The sequence below is a fragment of the Ctenopharyngodon idella genome, chromosome 2 (assembly GCF_019924925.1).
Source record: "Ctenopharyngodon idella isolate HZGC_01 chromosome 2, HZGC01, whole genome shotgun sequence".
In the NCBI taxonomy this organism is placed as follows: Eukaryota; Metazoa; Chordata; class Actinopteri; order Cypriniformes; family Xenocyprididae; genus Ctenopharyngodon; species Ctenopharyngodon idella.
This window is the reverse complement of record NC_067221.1, coordinates 14712302-14734654: the sequence shown is the minus strand read 5'-3', so window position 1 is coordinate 14734654 and position 22353 is coordinate 14712302. Positions and strand designations below refer to the sequence as shown.

Sequence of the window (22353 nt, the reverse complement as noted above, 5' to 3'; positions counted from 1 at the left end):
TGGAGACTCAGTTTGGTTTGAAGACGAAAAATGTACCAAGCACAATGTTCTCTCACCATTCCTGATTTCTAACACACACTCTTAGGGCAGCTTGCGCCAGCGCAAACCCTCTTTTGGCGTTAAAAAACTACTGTCAGGATTTACTAAAGATATGCAGTGCAAAACTAGCACTGAAAAGGCGTGGACTGAGTTGTTTTTGCGGCTGACTTTATTGCATATGCATTTGTAGGAGTTTCCCTTGCAGACGCAAAATTTATGGGAGGAGAATATTTAAATGAATCACGCAATGCGATTTACTAATATTTGCCCTCGTCAATTTACTGGTATTTGCGCCATTATTTAACGCCTAAAAAAAGCATGTCTTAACCCATTTTGCGCCATGGCTGCAATTGTTGCTGCTAGGAGGAGACACCGCAGAGAACAGAGGGCGTGTGGTAGAAGGGAGTGTGGTTACACTCGTATTAATTTCTTTGGAATGCCAGAGGAAGATGTTATCTGAACATATCATTTACCAAGCCATGTTGGCATATATATATATATATATATATATATATATATATGAGAGAGAGAGAGAGAGATAGGCCAACATGGCTTGGCAAACGATATTATATATGTGTACGTGTTTGTCAGTTTGTTGACCCGCACCTGATGAGCATCAGCTCTGCTTATCTGCGTCCCAACGCAAATTTTCACAGCTCTTGTTAGATTGCGTTGGTCATTATGTTAATGATTTGACTGCGTCTGCTTCTTTAATTTGCGCGTCAAGAACAGATCACACACAAAACTTGCCACTCCCATCTGCTCATTTGTGGAATTGCGCTCTCACGCTAATTTGCCCCGTTTAGTAAATCTGGCCCATGGTCTTGGGGCTGTCAGAGCAGAAACGAAAGCTGATGCTCTCCATGCGTTTTTGCGTCGTCTCTGGGCGCGTTTATATGTAAATTGAGCAAGCTTATTTTGTCTATTAGATTGAAAGATCTGAAGCAAAAAAAACCTGTATATTTACCTGTCCATAGACCCTCCCTTCGAAGAAATCAGGACAGAAGTGGTTGAAAGTGGACAAAAGAGACAGATTAAAATACCAGGTTTAAACAGGAATGTGTCTTCCTCGTCTACTTGTGAATCAATCCACCAAAACGCATCTTAATACCAGATGTAAACAGGGCCTAATATTCACAGGCACACAAAGCCCTCATCTCATGCAAACACTGTGGCAGAGCGTGAGTCTGCTGACTGGATCTAGGCACGTCGCTGTGAATGGTGCCAAGTGATGAATTACTAACCTTTTAGTGCCCACTCTGTGGTTGGGTGCAATGTCAATGGTGTCTGTGGCTGAGTCGTGGCGCACGGCCAATCCAAGGTCAGCGATGCAGCAAGTACCATTCTTCTTCACTAAGATGTTTTTGGATTTCAGATCACGATGGGCAATGGCGGGCTTACCTGAAGATTGGACAAGATGCAGTACAGCATGAAACATGCTTCAAATCAGTACTCCTCTGATAAAGGAAAATGTCTACCACTCTCCAACAGAGGAACAATAAATCATATCTCTTCCATCTTAATTGAGTCTTTTTCTTAAAGCATTAGTTTACCCAAAAATGAAAATTATCCCATGATTTACTCAACCTCAAGCCATCCTAGGTGTATATGTTCTTTCAGATGAACACAATCAGAGATATATTTAAAAATATACTTGGTTGTGAATGGGGGCCACATTTTGAAGCAAAAAAAAAAAAAAAAAATGCATCCATCCATAATAAAAGTCCATACAGCTCCAGGGGGTTAATAAAGGCCTTCTAAAGTGAAGTGATGGTTTTTGTAAGAAAAATATCCATATTTAAAACTTTTTTACGCATAGATTTGTGGCAAAGAGCGGAAGAGCAACCTCTGACCAGACACATGACGCAATGACGATTGTGGAAGCGCAGAGGATAGAGCAAAACAAAACACCGGTCACGAATTAGAAGTCTAAAACAAGAAATTTTAAAGAGAAATGTCAGAGGATTTTGATATAAGAGAAGAGGAGCTTGAGTTTGTCGCCCAGCCCCATTTGTTTAAACCGCGAGAGGCGTCTAAACTTACAATACTCCTACACCCTGCGTCATACATCGCATCAGGGGGTTACTCATTTGGCACAAGTCGACATGCGCAGTATGCATACAGTCGTCCACCAGAAGCTAGTTATTTGAATGTATAAAGTTTTAAATATGGCATTGCTTCATTTCAAAAGACCTTTATTAACCCCCTGGAGCCATATGGATTACCGCCTGATTAGCCATTATTTTTTTTGCTTCAAAATGTGGCCCCCCATTTACAACCATTATAAAGCTTGGAGGAGCAAGGATATTTTTAAATATATCTCCAATTGTGTTCGTCTGAAAGAAGATTTACACCATTCACACCTGGGATGGCTTGAGGGTGAGTAAATTATGGGGTAATTTTCATTTTTGTATTCCTTTAAACTGCAAGACATTTAGGGTGTGTTCAAACTTGGCAGGTTTGGTTCGATTAAAATGAACTCTGGTGTGGACCCTCGCGTACATGTAAAAACCAAATATACTTTGGGCTTTAGTGTGGTTCATTTGAATAACTGTGAATGCTGCCATCTGAACCCTGGTGCACACCAAACAAACAGTCTGAGACCACTGAAAAGATGGGTCTCGATCTGCTTCCAAACAAACTCTGGTGCGGTTAAACTGAAATATGAACGCAACATGGACCGAAGACATCTAAGCAAACTAATAACAGGACATGATGTCACAAGAGATCCTAAAAAGGACAGAATGTTTAAGCCAGGGATGCAAACAGGTAAGGGGGAAAAAGGGTGAGAACATTGCGTGGGACAGGGGGCATGCTCCGCACGGAATTTTTTTTTAAAGATATTTGCTTTACATGCTCATTTGTAGTTACTTTAAGGGGTTTTTACATTTATTTTTTTATTACCTTATGTATCCAAAACTGGACACATTAACATATTGTTGCAACATTTTACCAAAATCAACATTGGGTCATGTTATAAAAGATACAGTGCTATGCACGCTATTTAAGATGGTATTGGCTGATTAGACGACAATACTGCACTAAACTGCAAACTGTTTGCCCTCTCTCTCTGCACCGTTCCCATATCTCAGACTTTAAATACATAAAATTTAAAATACATAATCAGTCAGTTGCTTTGTTTCTTTTACTGTCGTGTCACATGAAGTACAAAATCGTCTACATAACTATATATAAAATATTACAAATCTGTTTTGAGGAACATAATTGTGTTACATGTGGATATGCGTAAAACAGTATACTTATATGAAAATGTTTGTTTGGTTTTTCAGGAAGGATAAAAGAAAAAAGTTATTTGTGTATTGTGACTTACCCTGAGTGCCCACAATCTCCATATGCAGATGAGCCAGACCGCTGGCGGCAGAGAGAGACAGCTTGATCATGCCCTCCACTGTGACAGTGTACCTGTTCAGGTAGTCAAAGAGGGAGCCGTGCTCATGGTAATCAGAAACCAGCCACAGCTGAGTCCACGTGCCGTTATCTGAGATGCATAGAAAGAGCAGAACCAATCAATGCTTTGTACTTCTAGTTTCTGGCAGCTCAAAATACTTTATACATTTTGCTGAATGTTGGTTGAGTGGTTTATTGAGATCATTATTGTATATGCTGACACATATCTTTTGGAAAAAAAAAAAAAAAAATCTAGGACACTGTTAAATAGTGGCTGACTGATACTGTTTTTTATGGACAAATCCAAATGGCAAAATCTACACAGAATGGCAGCTGATGTCTGATTCATGTAAATGATATAATTTATAACAACATTTGAATGTGGCTCAATGGATCATATGACTTTCTGGGCCACCATGTGTCCCACGACACACTTATCGTCCAATGAGTGACCCGGGTTACTTTTAGCTGAAAGACTGATGTTACTATGTTGGGTTGTGAAGTTTCAGCAAAATCTAGTTGATAGAATATTTTAGAGCAGAGCAGAACAAGAACATTGCTATAATAACCTATAATAATAATAATAATTATTATAAGGTTCAAACAAACTTAATGGAACTGAAGCGCTTTCATTGTTGTCTGACCTTTGTTGTCTGCAGCAATAAATCCCAGGATGTTCTCATGACGAAGCATGACAGTCTGGTAGATCTCCGCCTCACGGAACCAAGAGCGCTCCTCTCTGGAGGAGAAGATCTTCACTGCCACCTCTTCTCCACGCCAGCGGCCCCTCCACACCTCTCCAAATCGCCCCTTCCCTATGCTCTCCTGGAGGATGATGGTCCTGGCGATGGTCCTTTGCACTAGCAGTGGTAAACCTATAGAAGACAAGAAAAAGCAGTCAGGGAAAAATACTAAAAAAGTCAACTTCAAGCTTACAAATCATTACAAAAAATAGATTTTGTCAGAATACACAAGAATGTCTACTGTCAATGGAGAAAGATGCTCTTTGCCCTTAAAACAGTGTAGTTACGGCATCTGCCAGCAGGGGATAATAGAGCCATGCAAACCAGACAAACCTTGAACCCTTAATGAAGACTCATGATCTCATATCAGACATTGTGTAGTCATCCAGGTGTTAAAAAAACAAATACACTGCCAAATATACAGTGTTTCTTGGCTAGACAAAACCAGTTAGTCCAGCGTCTGGACTAAAATCTTAGACTAAAGATAAAGCCTACAGCGATTTCAGCTTGGCGTGAGGCTTTAACAATTTAACTTTGAAAACAAAGTTATGGAAAAGAAATTGGCTTGAGCATACTTTGAGGTTTATGATGGGTAATAAAGGAAAAACATCCTCTAAATACATAAAAATGAAAGGGAATTTAATGATTTTGATGGAATCTTTGCATATTAAGTGATATTAAAAAAAATGGTACAGCTGGATTCTTAGAAAGTAGAAAGGCAAACAATAATGAGCTAATAATAGTATGTAAAATACCTGAGCCTGATCCAGATGTGGTCATGTCATAGATGAGGTCCTTCAGCGTGGTGCCGTCAGCGAGGAACGGGTGGTCCATAGTGGGGTCTTCCTCACTTGGCACACGATGGTGGATGATGGAGCGATTATGGCACATGTAGAAGAGCAGCACCAGCATGAAACTCAGAATGCAGATGGGGACGGCAATCACTGCGGCCAAGGCTACGGGGCTCAGAGACTGGGGTTCAATATCAGGCAACTCTGAAACAGAAAGCAGCAAAGCACATGCTTTAGGCCAGGGTTCCTCAAATCCGGTTCTGGAGGGCAACTGCCCTGCAGAGTTTAGTTCCAACCCTAATCAAACACACCTGAACAGGCCAGTCAAGGTCTTTAGAGTTAATAGAAAATTCCAAGTGAGTTTGATCATGGTTTGAGCTAAAGTCTGCAGGACAGTGGCCCTCCAGGGCTGGATTTAAGGAACCCTGCTTTAGGCTGTAAACCAGTGGTTCCCAATCAGGGGACCGGGGCCCACAAGTGGACCTCAGCAAACTTCCAGGGGGGCCCCAATGTCTTAATATTAATATAAATTTAAATAATTTTTAATACAATTCAGAAAAAAAAAAAAAAACACAAAAAATAAATATGTACAACATTAAACTGACATTATATTTTTGTTTTTATTACAACAGAAGTACCATCAGCATGCATATCAACTTACAAGGTACATTTCAACTTGGATAAAAAGGCCTTCGAATACTGTCTCAGAAAAAGGGGGGCTTTAGAGTCAAAAAAGTTATACAACAGAAGTTCTATAAAAGCCTTGGTCACGCCGAAACTATTTTCTGGCAAATGTGGATAAGCTGGAGAAAAAAAACAGCCTTGCTTTATTATTCAATAAGCACAATAGGATAGTGAGACTTTGAAAGTCATTCTTTTGACTTTTTTTAAGAGAGAGACTATCCGACAATCAATTTTCAGCAAATTTTTTCCTGTCTGTGTTGTTCATCCACTCATGCTAATGTCAGTCTCTGCTCCTCTGCATTTCAATTTGAACTAACACCAAGACATTTTGGTTAAACTATTGAAACTTTTTATTATTAACATTAAAAAGGTGAAAGTATGTGAATGTGCCACCCAAACTGTGTTTACGGCTATTCTTGTTGGTATGTGATTTTCCTCTGTGTTGTTTGTCCTTTGTTAGTTCTTTCGTGAGAATTTTTTGAGCTCCCGTGGTGAAAAGTGGCTGAATCAATTTATACTAACAGATTGTTTTGACTGGTGACTTAAAAGGATAGTTTACCCAGTAATGAAATTTCTATAATCAACGTTTGTTCCAAACCTATGTCTTTGTTCTGCTGAACACAAAGGAAGATATTTGGAAGAACGTCAGTAACCAAACAGATCTCATCCCCCATTGAATACCATAGTAGGAAAAAAAAAATACTATGGTAGTCAATGGGGGATGAGATCTGTTTGGTTACTGATGTTCTTCCAAATATCTTCCTTTCTGTTCAGCAGAACAAAGAACATAGACATTTACTCACCTGAGGGTGAGTAAATGATGACAGAATTTTCATTTTTGGGTGAACTATCCTTTTAAACACATTTGGAGAAGTGAACTATTTTCATCAAGCCTATTTCTATTGCAATGGAATTTTTTTGTGATATGTGGTCTAAGACCAGTCTGAAGCAATTCTGCTGCCATGCACTAGCATAAAAAAATAATAAAATAAATTGTCATTTACAACATGACATAGATCAGATCAGAAAAAAAAAAAAAAAAAGAAAAATTATTAAAAATTAAAACACTAAACAAAGTTTTATGCTTAATTTAAGTGAATGTATAAATTTACAGTATAGAAACTAAATAGAATAAATATTACTTTTGTAACCTGCTATAAAATAAGAGCTCATAATAAATGCTCATGAGTTTAAGTTATGTTAAAACATCATTAACATTATATAACATTAATCAAGCTTAATGTACTTTTTCCCAAAAAAATGTTGATCATTTTATTGACTGATAAATATCCAATAACCATAAATAAATGAATATATTAATGAAAAAATAAAGTAAAAAAAAAAAAATTGTGCTGACATATTGTGAATCTCTGCTATTCAGAATTAATTATTGTGATGACAATAAGGGAAATAATGGGCCGTTATGATCCCCCCACCCCCCCATGCCTATCTTTGGTACATTACTGTAGGCTACATCAAAGTCTCACATCACAATTTCTTTTAATCTAAACTTATGGTTCAAACTAATGAAATAATTAAGCAACAAAGCCGGCTTTAAAGAGCCAAGCACTTATGTCCCCAGTGTCATTGTAAAGTGGAGACCACGAGAGCCATATATTCATTACTAAACATCCCTGTCTGTAACATAATAGCCAGTGTGCACTCCCAAGGTTTTCAGACTACTTCAGGACACAATACATCTTTTATATCCAACAGCGACATGGAAATGTATTGACACAATGGGTCTTACGTCTGTGAGCTCAAGGTAAAAAAAAAATTAAGCTCATATAGAGCCAAGGTGAACACAGAATTTGGATGCCACACTAAAAAACAATGCATGCTAGAACCAAAATCAACATGGAAAGTATAATTTTGTGCCAGACAACATAACCCCAATCCAAATATGAAATCGGGTATTCTGACAAACTCTGACATATTGACGTTACAGAGTCACAAATTCTTGACAAAACAAGCCCACTCAAAAATCATCATGATCACATTATTCTCTTACCTAGGCTGACTTTTGGGTTCTTGTTGCACATGTGAGTGTCGCAGCAGTAAGGATGTCTGCCATTGTTGGAGGGGGCACACTGGAAAGGCCTGTCCCGTGGGTAAAGTTGCTCTTGCTGAATGCACTGACCCTCCTGTATTACGTTCTGTCCGGCAGACTTTGTGACAATCGCAAAACACAGGCCGGTTGTGTTGCATGTCCGATTTACACATCGCTCACAAAAACACAGCAATCCTGATTCAGAAAAGAGAGAGAAAGAGACTCCAGGTTAGGATACATTTAGATGGTCAGCTTGTTAAACAGCACAGGAGATGTCCTAGGCAGATTAACCCATGTACAAAATTCATCTGATATTTGACCATTTTGAGATAACCAATTTTGAACAAATGTAATATAGTTTCCTTTAAATAGAATTATAGCAGCTATAGAGGATCTAAGTTAAATATAGCCTTAATATTAAATTATCAAATTTAACATAGCACAATTAGAATTGCCCTGGAACAAGTAATAGATTAATAAGACCATTAATAATCCCGCTTTATATACCCAAAATGAATTATATCTCATGTTTAACCACTATAAGACACAGCGGCAAACCCCCGAAGCACTGGCCAAGATGAAGCTGTTCTCGGTGGGTACACAAGCACTGAACGGCCGCTGATGGCCTGGAGCTCGAATCTCTAAACAAATTGTAAAACAGGCGCTATGATTAATATGAGTCACATATTTCAGGTCTAAACAACTACATTCTCGCATAAAAAAAACTCTTAAAACTACAGTTCGTGGTACAACAAGTGTAGTATTCGCAAAAATTACAGTGGATTTGCTCGCCTGCCTTATATATTATATTATATATTATATGCTTTCTAGATATTGTTAATGGACATTTAAAAACACATATCGGTTGACCACTAGTAGTCAAAAAGTCAAAAGTCAATAAAATGATAAATGTATGATAAATGATAAATATAATATTTCACAATATTACTGTTTTTACTGTATTTTTGATCAAATAAATACAGCCTTTCTGAGCATAAGACACTTCTTTCAAAATTGATAACAAATAGTAGTGTATGGTTAAGATCTAAGTGAATGCACCAAGATACTGAAACATTAAATCGATAATTCATCCAAAAACAAAAATTCTGTCATTGATTCCAAACCTATGACTTTCTTCTGTGGAAAAATGTCTGTTTTTGTCCTTACAGTAAAAGTTAATTGGGTCCAATGTTGTTTGGACTTGAGGGTGAGTAAATAATGAGAGAATTTTCATTTGTGGGTGAACCATCCCTTAACTTTACAGGTTGGTAGTCACAGGTTATGCAAAGAACTAACATTACATTTACAGATTGGCTTCAAACAAATCACATGCATCCCTCCCCTTATCCACTTTCCCAACAGACTGTTGCTTTCATCAGCTTTATCTCCTGATGCAATTTTTTCATGCCTATGAAATGACTGACAAGTTCCTTAACTCAGAGCAATAAAGACCATATAGTTAAAAAGCAGCGAAAGTGTTGAATAAAAACACAACTCTTAGAATAAATGCAGTTCAAAATGGTAAAGTTTTGTACACAGGCTGTACATACCATATAAACATCTAGTGCCATCTTTGACTTCTGCTGTGTTTTTATTTAGATTATGTAAGAATGAACATTTGTCTTTGGTGTACTAGATATGATGCTTCTTTGAAGAACGTCCTGCACTTGTTTTTTTGTAATTACAATGCAAATTTTGATTGGTTAAGTGATTCTCTTTTGCTTGCTAACATGCCACAGGAAATAATCATAGATTCAGTCATCAAGATGCAGATAATAGCCTCTTTAGAAAGAAAAACAGCAGGAAGGAGAAAAAAAATACTTTAGTGGTAATTGGACCAACATTTCATGAAATGGCAAAAGAGAAAAAGCTTCACAACAGCACTTCATTTACCCCTATGAGAAATTCACTGTGAGGAGGATGCATGTGGCAAAATGATTGGCATTTAAACGAGGCAGGAAAAGATCCAAAAAACAGAACATTTAAAGGGATAGTTAGCACACAGACAACAAATTCTGTCATTATTTAACTTATTTACTTTTAAACCTATACGACTTTCTTCGGTGGAACACAAATGGAGAAACTCTGAATAATGTGCTGGTCGCTCTTTGAATTTCATTGCAATGAATGTAGCTTCAAAAAAAGACACAAAACAACCATCAAAATATCATAAAAGTGGTTCATATGTCTCATGCACTAAAACTTCCATAGCTTTGTGGAAAGGACACAAACATTTAAGTTGTTATTCACTGACAATCTTGCTTGTGTTGTTAACCATTGCGGAAGAGACTGAAAAGAAAGATTCATTCATGAATCAGACATCACTATGTCAAGAAATTTACTAGTGATACACCGAAATTAACTTTCTGGAGTGAAACCTAAACTTCAGAATGCATTAGGCCAAAAACCAAACCGGAAAAAAAAAAAGAAAAAGAAAAAAATCTGCAGTTGAGACACATTGAGGAATTAGGCTACATGAGACATGATACATTTCACCAAGTCGTTTTAAATCTTTCAATTTATTCTGATGTTCATTTATGTTTATTTAGTGCTATAACTAGAAGTAAGGAGAGATCAGTTCATCTGAGCTTGATACATGTTGCTGCTTGAACTGATGTGGCTACAGCGAGTGATCTGTCACGCCGTATTAAAAAGCCAAAATGACATTTATTCTTTGAATTTCATGATCAAATTTACAAAATGTGAAAGTTGAAACTGTTTCATAATAAAAGTAGCAAATCACAAAGCTTATTGCGATTACTGGATGGCAGGCATGCTACAATGTTTAGTGAAGTTTAGTTCACGCACCAACAGAAAACAGACTAAAGGATTAATCTTGAGATTTAAAATCGAGAAATCGATATTGTCATCCCAGCCATACACCAGCCAGTCCACACAGCTCACACTAACTTTTGTAGTTTATCCACGTGCGCTAATTAAATGTCACTGTTTCGGTCAATGATTTTGGCCCTTAAAAACCATTTCGATCTGAAACGGAAAAATGCAATTTCGGCAGCCAAAATTTCAGTGCTTCTTTAATCTTTAGTGAACTACAAATTAAATTTCAGTCTGTTCCTCACACAGATCTATCGTATGGCTTTAGAGCACTTAGAAAACAGCGCATGAGTCATTTATACTTTTTTTTGGAGCTTTTGTCTTTTTTCACTTTCATTATATTGGAAAAAGTGGCTAGGATATTCTTCAAAATATCTCCTTTTGTATTCCACAAAAGAAATGTTTTGAACTCCTTGTGGATAAGTAAATAAAATGATGACAAAATTTCTTTTTTGGATAAATTATCACTGATCTGACTTGAACTGTAAGTATTTTGTATGTTTTTATTTTATATTTTAATTTTTTTTTTTTTTTTTGTCATTTTGCTGTTTTTGTCATTTTTATTACTTAAATGGTAACACTTTACAATAAGGTTCAGTAGTTAAACATTAGTTAATGTATTAACTAACATGAACTAACCATGAGCAATACATTTGTTACTGTATTTACTAATCTTCGTTAACGTTAGTTAATGAAAATACAGTTGTTCATAGTTTGTTCATGTTAGTTCACAGTGCATTAACTAATGTTAACATGATTTTAATAATGTATTAGTAAATGTTGAAATTAACATTAACAAAGATTAATAAATGCTGTGTAAGTGCAGTTCATTATTAGTTCATGTTACCTAATGTAGTTAACTAATGTTAACTAATGAACCTTATTGTAAAGTGTTACCACTAAGTTTTTAGTTATTAATTTTATCTGAAATGAAATAAGTACATTTTTTATATATTTTTTTATTTATTTTATTTTCAAGTAACAAATGTTTTTTTTGTTTGTTTTTTGCTTTTTTTTTTTGTTGCTTTTTTTACTTTTTTTTGTTTTAGTTAACCATAACCCTGAGCCTCAGAAAAAAAATGACAAGCTACATTTTTGTAACAAAAAGGATTTTTTGTAGCTAGATTTTTGTGAATACGACCCAGAAAAAAAAAAAAAAGCGGCCTCCGTGTAGTACATCAGTCTCACACACAAGAATTTCACAAGGATGTACATTATTCAAAATAAAAATTTAAATCATACTTCATTTTGAGCAGTTTTGTTGGCCCGACAGGAGAAAAACCTTGTGTCATGTTGCCAACTTCAACATTAATTGATTATAGGTGTGAGATTTTACATCAAGCAATGTTCCAATTAAGTGATTCCCTAAGAGAAGAGATAAGGAGCAGAAAGTCGAACAAAGTGTCTCACTCTGCGCCCACTGGGGTCATTATGTATGCATTGTATGCTGCGGGCTGTCACAGTCACTCCTCTGAATGAAGCTATAAGTAAATGAGAGTTTCTAACTAACCAATGTCAAAAGGTTTAATCAAAAGCTGCCATTAATAATTGCCATAATACACTATGGAGGCCTCTGAAGTTTCTACATTAGTTAACAGATGGGAATCGGCAGGCACCTTTATAACACATTTATTATTGATTCAATTTTAATCACAACACACAGCTAAAGAAAAAAACAAATGGTGAATGTCAGTGAACAACCTAGCTAACTAAAGGATTGGTTTAGGTTTACTTAGTTAATCTGTTTTCTGATGGAAAGCCCATGACACAAAATTGTTTTTTTTTTTTTTTATGTCTATCTCCATACTTAAAATGCAACCACAGAAAGAAAAAAAAAAAGAATCAATTACTTCTGTCGCTTAGCAACTGTAGTTGCAGCACATGCTGAACCCATTGCCTTCAGTTACCTTTAAAAATCCCATTAATCACTCTGAGCCTCCACCCATACAGTCACCTCACCTCAACACTACAGCAATGCTTGTAAAACATGGTAAAATTAGTATATTAATGCAGGTATGTAATGTATTAACATGTTTTTTTTTTTTGTTTGTTTGTTTGTTTTAAATGACACATTGTAATATCTTATGTCTGCCCTATTTTCACTCCAGCATTTCAAACTGTCTTTATTCAAGGCGTTTGTTCATTTAACATTGGATGAATGATGATGTTTGTTCAAATGTACTAAAATACAAAACAAGATGAAGAGCTCATGTTGTGGCTGGGCATTTTCTCACTCACTGCGATAGGATTGAAAATTCATCAGGCTAGAAAAAAAGAAGTGAGCGTGTCCAGACAGACAGACTAAACCGCAGTCATGCCAGTGTAATGAGTAGTAACTGGCATTTCCATTTAGTGCTAAACACTAAAGCAGTTCTCTTTCAGTTGGTCACTACTGACGTACGTCTCGGTTCCCTCTTTCAGGGAACGAGGGTTACATACATAACCGAGACGGTTTCCATCCTGGATGACTGGAAAGGAAGGATCACATTCTTTTAATTGCACAGGAAATACAGAAAATGGTAGACAAAACAAAACCCAGACATGCAGATCTGAATCAGTATCTACATAACCAAGATGAAGGTACCCGACCTGACAAACATAAACACAAACACTACTGTCTGGGATTAAAAAAAATAATAATAATACTTTCATTTTCAGGACTCGAGGGATGCATTAATTGATGCAAAAGTGAAAGTAAAGACACAATGTTACAAAATATTTTGAGCTTTTTATTCATTAAAAAACTGGGAAAAAAACTGTAATAGTTTCCCTAAAAATATTAAAGGGAAAGTTCACCCAAAAATGAAAATTATCCCATGATTTTCTCACCCTCAAGCCATCCTAGCTGTATATGACAGACTAACTCAATCGAAGATATACTTAAAAATATCCTTGCTCCTCTAAGATTTAAAATGGTTTGAAGGGGGGCCAGATTTCATAAAATCCATCATAAAGGTAATCCATACGGCTCTAGGAGGTTCTGAAGCGAAGTGATGGGTTTTTGTAAGAAAGTTATCCATATTTAAAACTTTATTAACTATAATAACTAGCTTCCAGCAAGTGGCCGTACACATTGATTTGCGTTGGAAGAGTAGCCTTTGACCCGACGCATGACGTAATGATGAACACGGAAGCTCAGAGGATAAAGCAAAACAAAACACCGGTCACGAATTAGAAGTCTAAAATGAGAATTTTAAAGAGAAATGATGGAGGATTTCGATATAAGAGAAGAGGAGCTTGAGTTTGTTGCACAGCCCTATTTGTTTGAACCACAAGAGGTGTCTAAGCTTAACGATACTCCTACATCCTGCGTCATACGTCGCATCAGGGGATTACTCATTTGGAAGTCGACTTGCGCAGTATGCATACAGTTGTCCACTGGAAGCTAGATATTTGAATTTATAAAGTTTTAAATATGGATATTTTTCTTACAAAAACACATAACTTCACTTCAAAAGGCCTTTATTAACCCTCCTGGAACCGTATGGATTATTTTTTTAAATGGATGGATGAATTTTTTTGGGCTTCAAAATCTGGCCCCCGCTTCACTATCATTATAAAGCTTTAAAGAGCAAGGACATTTTAAATATATCTCCAATTGTGTTTGTCTGAAAGAAGATAGTCATATACACCAAGGATGGCTTGAGGGTGAATAAATCACGGGATAATTTTAATTTTTGGGTGAACTATCCCTTTAAGATGCACAAGTTTTTATTATTCAAACTTCCCACTCTGACATATGTTCTGGTAATATTGTGACAGATATTCTAAAAATACTTCAAAGGGCGGAAAAGACATTAAATTTTATAGTAACAGAGAACCCTCTGGGTCTGAACATATTTCCTTAGTCATACGCACATTCAGCTAGTCTGGAGGAGGGAGTCAGACGTCCTAAACTGCCAAGTTTGGAGTATATTACACAGCCAAATCAGTCTCCTGCTGTGAGTCACACTACGAAAGACACTATAGCCAGCAGCACAACTCCACCAACTTAATTCAGATTACTACAACAAACTGACACTTGATCTTCAGTCATATGACCAAAACAAACAATGAGGAGGGAAATAAACAAAACATGACTAAAAAGTCTAGAATATGTGCTACCCCAATTCTGGCCCGCCAACAGCTATCTTTTCAATCAGTGTAACCTCTCAGTCTGAGAAGGCATATTTGCTAAATGACTGGAAGAACAATCATTGGCTGTTCATTTGTTGACTGAAATACTTTCTGAGAATTCAATTTCAGTTTATTTGCTGTTGTCTGAAGCATGGTACGAGTCAATAACCTGCTCCGTAAACATTCATGTTGACCTGACGCCATTTCCACATGAGAGAATACGCTCAGGCATGCACGAATCTCTCTGTAAACCACAAAAAACCTCCACTCTCTATGGATTTCTCTTAGCAAAGGTTCATATCAGTCCATCAGTGAGTGTCCATAGAGGTTACTCATTAATCACTGGATGTGATGTTAACTGTGGTGTGCCTTGAGCTCAAGAATTTCTACCCCAGAGAGAAGGGCTTGGGAAAAAAAAAAAAAAAAAAAATCATGGTCATATTTTACAGAGTGAGCGGGACACAAGTTGAGTTCCTCGGGCTGACTCAGAAAAGTTAAATCTAAGAAAAGAATCTCAGAAAATATCAGTATATGTGCTGACCCACATTTTTTTGTGAGGCGAGAGCAAACACATCTTCAGCCCAATGAAAAAACTTCATTACATCTGTTCTAACGCTGGTGTAACTTTATTCAAATTTGTTCGCTCTGCTAGTAAAATCACAAACTGCATTGCCGTGATCAGTAGATGATTACACAAATTATCAGACATTTTTATTTAAAGACATTTAAGCAGACATTCCATTCACAGATAGACCACATTTGGTCAATACCTGGTGCCAAACAAATATTCACATATTAGTAAGGATAGGCCTTTTTGTCAATTACAATCAATAATAAAAAAAAATTAATGTCATGACCTCTTTAAAGATTTAAAGGGATAGTTCACCCAAAAAAAAATTCTGAAAATTCTGTCATCATTTACTCCCCTCAAATTGTTCCAAACCTGTATACATTTATTTGTTCTGCTGTACACAAAGGAAGATATTTGGAAAAATGTTTGTAACAAAGCAGATCTACCATAGTAGGGGAAAAAAAATACTATGGTAGACAATGGGAGGCGAGATCTGCTTGGTTACAAACATTCTTCCAAATATCTTCTTTTGTGTTCAGCAGAACAAAGAAATTTATACAGGTTTGGAACAACTTGAGGGAGAGTAAATGATGACAGAATTTTCATTTTTGGGTGAACTATCCCTTTAACGAGTTTAAAAGTAAACATTTTCACACAAATTACGACCAGTCTCTGATGTACACTTGACTTATGAGAGTTGGTCTGGTTAGACAGACTGTATAATGACAGTGCCACTGCCAGACACATTTGGTAGTCAAACGCACCATTAGTCTGTGATTGGCTGTCTGGATTCATCTGATGTCTGTGTACTGTTCTGTCCCACACAGGTGTGCTATTGGTGGAATGGGCAGAACCACACTGCAATGCACAGAAAAATGGGTAAAAAAAAGGGGGGACTGTCCCACTGAAACCTGATCGCAATGTTAACCCCTGTGACCAAGTCACATATGAAGGAAATAGTACATTGTATACGTTTTTATTTTTAAAAGTTCAAAAGCTTAAAAGTCTACAAAGTCTTGTTTTTAATACTGTATGAAATAATTTAAAACAAGTAAAAACAATCTGCTAGTGGTGTGAGAATAGATCTAATCAAGATACATTCTCTTAATATATCCAATTTTGCCTTTTTTTTAAGGATATTCAGATATTTTACAGAGAAAAAATATAAATAAAATATATAAAAAAAAAAGAAAACTATTTTTAGTATCATGTGTCTGGATGGCAATATGCACGAAAATTATATGCAGATGAGATTATGAATAATAAAGTTTGTAAGCTCCATTTATGATAATTTCTAGGATTTCGGAGTAAAAAATAAAGCTAGTGCATGTACGTATAATTTCCAGCTGGGATTTATAAAGTGTATTTGTGTGCAGGTTGTGGTGTATGCATAGTTTTATAAATATGAAAACATTTGTGAGTATGTACAACCTGCCACTTGTGCATACACATACTTTTAGAATGAAATCTATGCAAAGTTTTATACACGTGGCCCACTGGGTGATCTGATTCATTACTGTTCACACTTGGTGCTTCAGTCTCAATCCAAACTTGTGATTGGATTCCTTTAAGGGGAATTCATGACTCATTACATCAGCATGTATCTGAATGTTTAGCACAGGAAAATTAAAAAAGAAAAAAAAAGAAAAAGAAAAGTGCTCACTGATGCTCTAAAAATATAATTGATATACAACAAAAAAGCAATGTGGTCCCATGTGTTTTGGACTACCTCCGAATGTGGTTTGAGGAATGAAAACCCATCCATGTTGTGCAGTTTGAATGCAATCTTCCAGAGGAAGATGCAGCTTTCAAAACTAAGTCTCTCACAAAGACACATCTTTAGAGGAGCATGATGTGGTACAGCATGCACTTTGTTTTACTATTACACAAGACACATAAATAAGTAGACACAAACTTTAGTACATTTTCATTTGTATCATACAGATTTACAGCTCACAAAAGGGAGGCCAAAATATATACATCTGACATTTTATAAGCACATAAACATACCAATATTAAAATTTTGGCTGATACATTATTTTCATGTTGTGGTAAATAACCGATAAAGGGCCGATTTTAAAATTCTATACTATTTTGAGGAAATTGATGTTAAATAAAACACAAAATACTAAAATAAATTTAGGCAGCACAACATAATGTATGGTATTGAAAAATTGATATTCATTTTGAAATTTTCTAAATATTACATTTAATACGTGTTATTAAATTATGAGTGTTTTTAAATATTAACTTAAATTATGAGTGTTTTTAAAGTGAATGTTAGATGTTGCGGAAGGTAATCTAAACATAAAAAGAGGCAATTAAGCCCTAGGCATACTTTGTTTTTTACGCGCACACTCGTCGAATGTACAGCCTTGCAAAGTATATTTCACTTGACTCGTACGCGTACGTATGCGTTCGATATACACGCAGTTTTGAGCAATCTCTCACCACGAGTTACAACCCATGTAAATATATTTGTATTCTTTCATGCTAGAGTTGTACAAATGAGGGTACTTTCTAACCTGTTCGTACAATGTGTCGTCTATATATATATATATATATATATATAAAAAAAATCTGTCGTTGTACAGTGCCTTGCAAAAGTATTCATACCCACTGAACTTTTCCACATTTTGACACATTATAACCACAAACAAAAATGTATTTTATTGGGATTTTAGGTGATAGACCAACACAAAGTGGCACATAATTGTGAAGTGGAAGGAAAATGATAAATGGTTTTTTACAAATAAATATCTGAAAAGTGTGGCATGCATTTGTATTCAGCCCCCTTTACTCCGATACCCCTAACTAAAATCCACAGGAACCAATTGCCTTCAAAAGTCACCTAATTAGTAAATAGAGTCCACCTGTGTGTAATTTAATCTCAGTATAAATACAGCTGTTCTGTGAAGCCCTCAGAGGTTTCTTAGAGAACATTAGTGAACAAACAGAATCATGAAGACCAAAGAACACACCAGACAGGTCAGGGATAAAGTTGTAGAGAAGTTTAAAGCAGGGTTAGGTTATAAATCAATATCCCATGCCTCCTCACGGAACATTGTACAATCCATCATCCGGAAATGGAAAGAGCACAACTGCAAACCTACCAAGACATAGCTGTCCACCTAAACTGACAGGCTGGGCAAGGAGAGCATTAATTAGAGAAGCAGCCAAGAGGACCATGGTAACTCTGGACGAGCTGCAGAGATCCACAGCTCAGGTGGGAGAATCTGTCCACAGGACAACTATTAGTCATGCACCCCACAAATCTGGCCTTTAAGGAAGAGTGGCGAGAAGAAAGCCATTGTTGAAAGAAAGCCATAAGAAGTCCCGTTTGCAGTTTGCGAAAAGCCATGTGAGGGACACAGCAAACGTGGAAGAAGGTGCTCTGGTCAGATGAGACCAAAATTTAACTTTTTGGCCTAAATGCAAAACGCTACGTGTGGCGGAAACCTAACACTGCACATCACCCTGAACACACCATCCCCACCGTGAAACATGGTGGTGGCAGCATCATGTTGTGGGGATGCTTTTCTTCAGCAGGGACAGGGAATCTGGTCACAGTTGATGGAAAGATGGATGGAGCCAAATACAGAGCAATCTTAGAAGAAGACCTGTTAGAGTCTGCAAAAGACTTGAGACTGGGGCGGAGGTTCACCTTCCAGCAGGACAACGACCCTAAACATACAGCCAGAGCTACAATGGTATGGTTTAGATCCAAGCGTATTCATGTGTTTAAATGGCCCAGTTAAAGTCCAGACCTAAATCCAATTGAGAATCTGTGGCGAGACTTTTGCTGTTCACAGACGCTCTTCATCCAATCTGACTGAGCTTGAGCTATTTTGCAGAGAAGAATGGGCAAAAATTGCAAATCCCCAAAAGACTTGCTGCTGTAATTACAGCAAAAGGTGGTTCTACAAAGTATTGAATCAGGGGGGCTGAATACAAATGCACGCCACACTTTTCAGATATTTATTTGTAAAAGATTTGACACCATTTAACATATTCCTTCCACTTCACAATTATGTGCCATTTTGTGTTGGTCTATCACATAAAATCCCAATAAAATACATTTTTGTTTGTGGTTGTAACATGTCAAAATGTGGAAAAGTTCAGTGGGTATGAATACTTTTGCAAGGCACTGTAGCTTGCATGTTTTCCGGTCTGTTTTGTTTATGCAGGTTTTCTTCAACTACCTTGTGAATCGACGCCCCCAGGGCACGACTGCCACATTACGGATAAACTAATTACTGCAAAAAAATAAATAAAATAAATGCGCATGTGTGACCTGCACGTACGAAGTAAGCGCGGTTACAAAAATCCAGCACACTGTAAACTAATGCACGGATTCAATACACTGATACTGGTACACATCTTTCTCTACAGTTTACATTCACTTAACTGAGCCATAACAGACTATGTTTACTAGGATACTCGCTGAGACAAGATTTTTGACATATTTATTTGTTAATTTGTCCGTTCAAGTGCAAGAAGACGTGAAAGAGAACTCAATTCAGTATTTGTACGCAGTCTGAGACGCAGCTTTTTGGTTAACAAACTAGTAACAGAGTAACGAATTGAGATCCCTTTTGCGTATTCTTGCGCTTGAATATTTAAATTGACAATCCTTAATTTTTGTGAAGATGCCATTCGCATTTGTTTACGTTCATGTTCACACAACATTGCATTGTTAGAATTCATAAAAATATTACCGATCAACTGGTGACTGACAGTTTCATATACTCGCCAACACTGATTTTTACTTGCATTTGGCACCTGGCGAGTGTTCATTTTAGGCCCTGTGTACATCCCTGCTATTATGTGTAAAATACTGTTTGGTAGAAATATACCAATTTCTATATTCAAGCTCAAATTTTGCCATACATCAGGCCAGGTAAGAAGATCCATTTCTTCTAAAAAAAAAAAAACCTACATGAAAAGAAGCAGGTAAAAGATTCAGACAAAAGACAAACACTACCTGTAACAAAACCACAGTTCACACAACTCAGCAAACACAAACTGAAACTATTTTCCTTCTGATTTTTCAGCGTCAGACTGAATAAATCTTTGTGTCATTGGAAGCTTAGTGATGGGAGAGGAAGGGAGGGCTGGAGTAAATATAGGATGTTTCCTCTCTGTCTATCACAGTAATGTGAATCAAGGACATCCCAGTTACATGTGCGTTGCGCAGGGTAACACAATAATGAATGAACCTTTATGCTTTTTGGGAAGTTTTACATTCATAAATGTAAATACACAAAATGTGAAATGTCTTTAAGCAAGAACTTAATTAGTATTTATCTACAATCCCATTGTCTATTAATAAGAAAGCTTTCAAAACACCTAGAATACGAACCATGTTTGACATTCTTTGTCAAAATGTTTCCATCACTGTTTGTAGGTATACCCTCTAATTTTGTCCTCCTTTTCTTCCTCGGTTAGGTTAATTCCCATCTTATATCCCTTGATAGTTGAATGTAGCAATACACTGTTTTATGTTGAATTCGCATTAATTAAAAACCCTTTCATGCTTTGACTGAGTGAAAAGCATAACAGCCAGAAGTAAAACGCATTTGTTTGTGTGAAGGAACGCCTAACAGACAGAATACAAACTAGCCTCGTCATGTTATCTCGTTAACAAAAACATTTGAATGGTATGTGTTATACACAAATGCATTAAGTGTTATTTGTATCCTCGTTATATATACGAACTATGACGTTTGTAACGATGTAGCTACGACGCGTGTATTGTTGTGGGACACGAGAAAACGCCTCTGATCAAACAAACTGTTGCATCCATAAACGTTCAGTCATATTAAATTTACTTAACTAAAAATAATGGATGGAAGATATCAGCTATCTTAGATGTGGTATTCTGTGCCATCTGTTAAGAATAGCCTGTGATATTTGTAACGTAGAGACGATAGCCCGATCTGTTACAACTCACGTAAACATGTAAAACGGGTTTCCTGTCAGTGCTCATAACTTGATAACAGACACGAAGCCTTTGATGTCACTCGTGCGGATAGGAAATACCTGACTGTGATATGTCCTAAAAACCATTCGAGTAAAAGAGTCTGACATTTTACGACAGAGAGTTTTTAAATGTCGTCTTATGAAAGCAAAAATGCCCATCACCACAAAACACGTGCTGATCAGACGTAAAATAGGAGCTGACTGAAAGTAAACTGCTGTTCAAGCTCGCTCATGAAAGCAAATCTCGTCAACAGTTTCAGATGACTGAACATTTGATCTAGAGGTTGTTATAAATTAACAGGAGCTTTGAAGTATGGTAAATAAATACTGGGTCGCGATATCCAAACCTCGCGCGGTGCTCCGATTGCATGCGCGAGGCACTCCATCTCCCCCTACGAAAAACGCACTCTCTCGCAAACTGATGTGGATCTGACCGATGTCACGGCACAAAAAAACACTAAACACTCATGCCAGAGCGGCTTTCTAAAAACCTGCGCCATATTTGAACACCCCCAGGTAGTATTCTGAGAAAAGGGGATAAAACTTAAGAAATGTTGACGAGGGGAAACTACGAAGTGTTACAGTCCCAAGCACTTACCTCGCGCCTCTTGGGTCACCGAGAATACAAGTAAAGCCAGTAGCAACGAGCGGCAAAGTAATGTTCCCACGTCCATCGTTGTAGAGATGATTCTTTAGGACTGGTCAGTTTTTTCCTCACACATTCAAGTAGTCGAGTCTTTGCTTCGAGAAAGGGAGCGCTCTGATTGGTCAGCGCGGAGGAATATGCTCCGCCCACATTGATCACTCGTTACCCTGCCTCAGTTTAGCCGGGGAGTTCAGCTATGCTTCAAAACTACTGCGAATCTGCCCTGTGAATGTTGTTAGGAAACACATGCAGTTCTCATGATCAGGGATTTAAAATATTTCAGTCAGCTGGTTTATACTGGTCAAATACTAAATGTATTAATAATAAATAGTCTAAACACTGTAAATGCACCTTCTTGTGATATATGCTGCTTCTGATGCATCTTTGGGGCAGCAGTGTAAAGACATAATAAGAAAGAAAAAAGGTTTTAATTCATTATTGTGAATGAAATGAGGCTGTATATGGCCAGAACTATATGTCCCGAGAAT

The 22353-nt window shown here is 36.8% G+C and overlaps 1 protein-coding gene across 2 annotated transcripts in view; it reads right to left on the bottom strand.

Moving 5' to 3' along the window:
* The window catches only part of tgfbr1a (transforming growth factor, beta receptor 1 a), a 32450-nt gene extending 10482 nt beyond the window's left edge, over nucleotides 1-21968 (bottom strand). Inside the window, exons 1-7 of one of the 2 annotated variants that reach the window (XR_007925827.1) lie at nucleotides 21818-21968; nucleotides 7677-7910; nucleotides 4946-5185; nucleotides 4092-4322; nucleotides 3371-3538; nucleotides 1284-1440; nucleotides 1007-1023 (exon numbers count right to left, since the gene is read on the bottom strand). Coding sequence is in view for 1 of the 2 variants with exons in the window: in XM_051867254.1 (XP_051723214.1) it covers nucleotides 1284-1440; nucleotides 3371-3538; nucleotides 4092-4322; nucleotides 4946-5185; nucleotides 7677-7910; nucleotides 21818-21893 (1106 nt within the window). In the remaining variant the exon portion in view is untranslated. The remainder of the gene's footprint in view (nucleotides 1-1006; nucleotides 1024-1283; nucleotides 1441-3370; nucleotides 3539-4091; nucleotides 4323-4945; nucleotides 5186-7676; nucleotides 7911-21817) is intronic. The other variant, XM_051867254.1, reaches the window with a different exon arrangement.
* Between the last annotated feature and the right edge of the window lie 385 nt (nucleotides 21969-22353).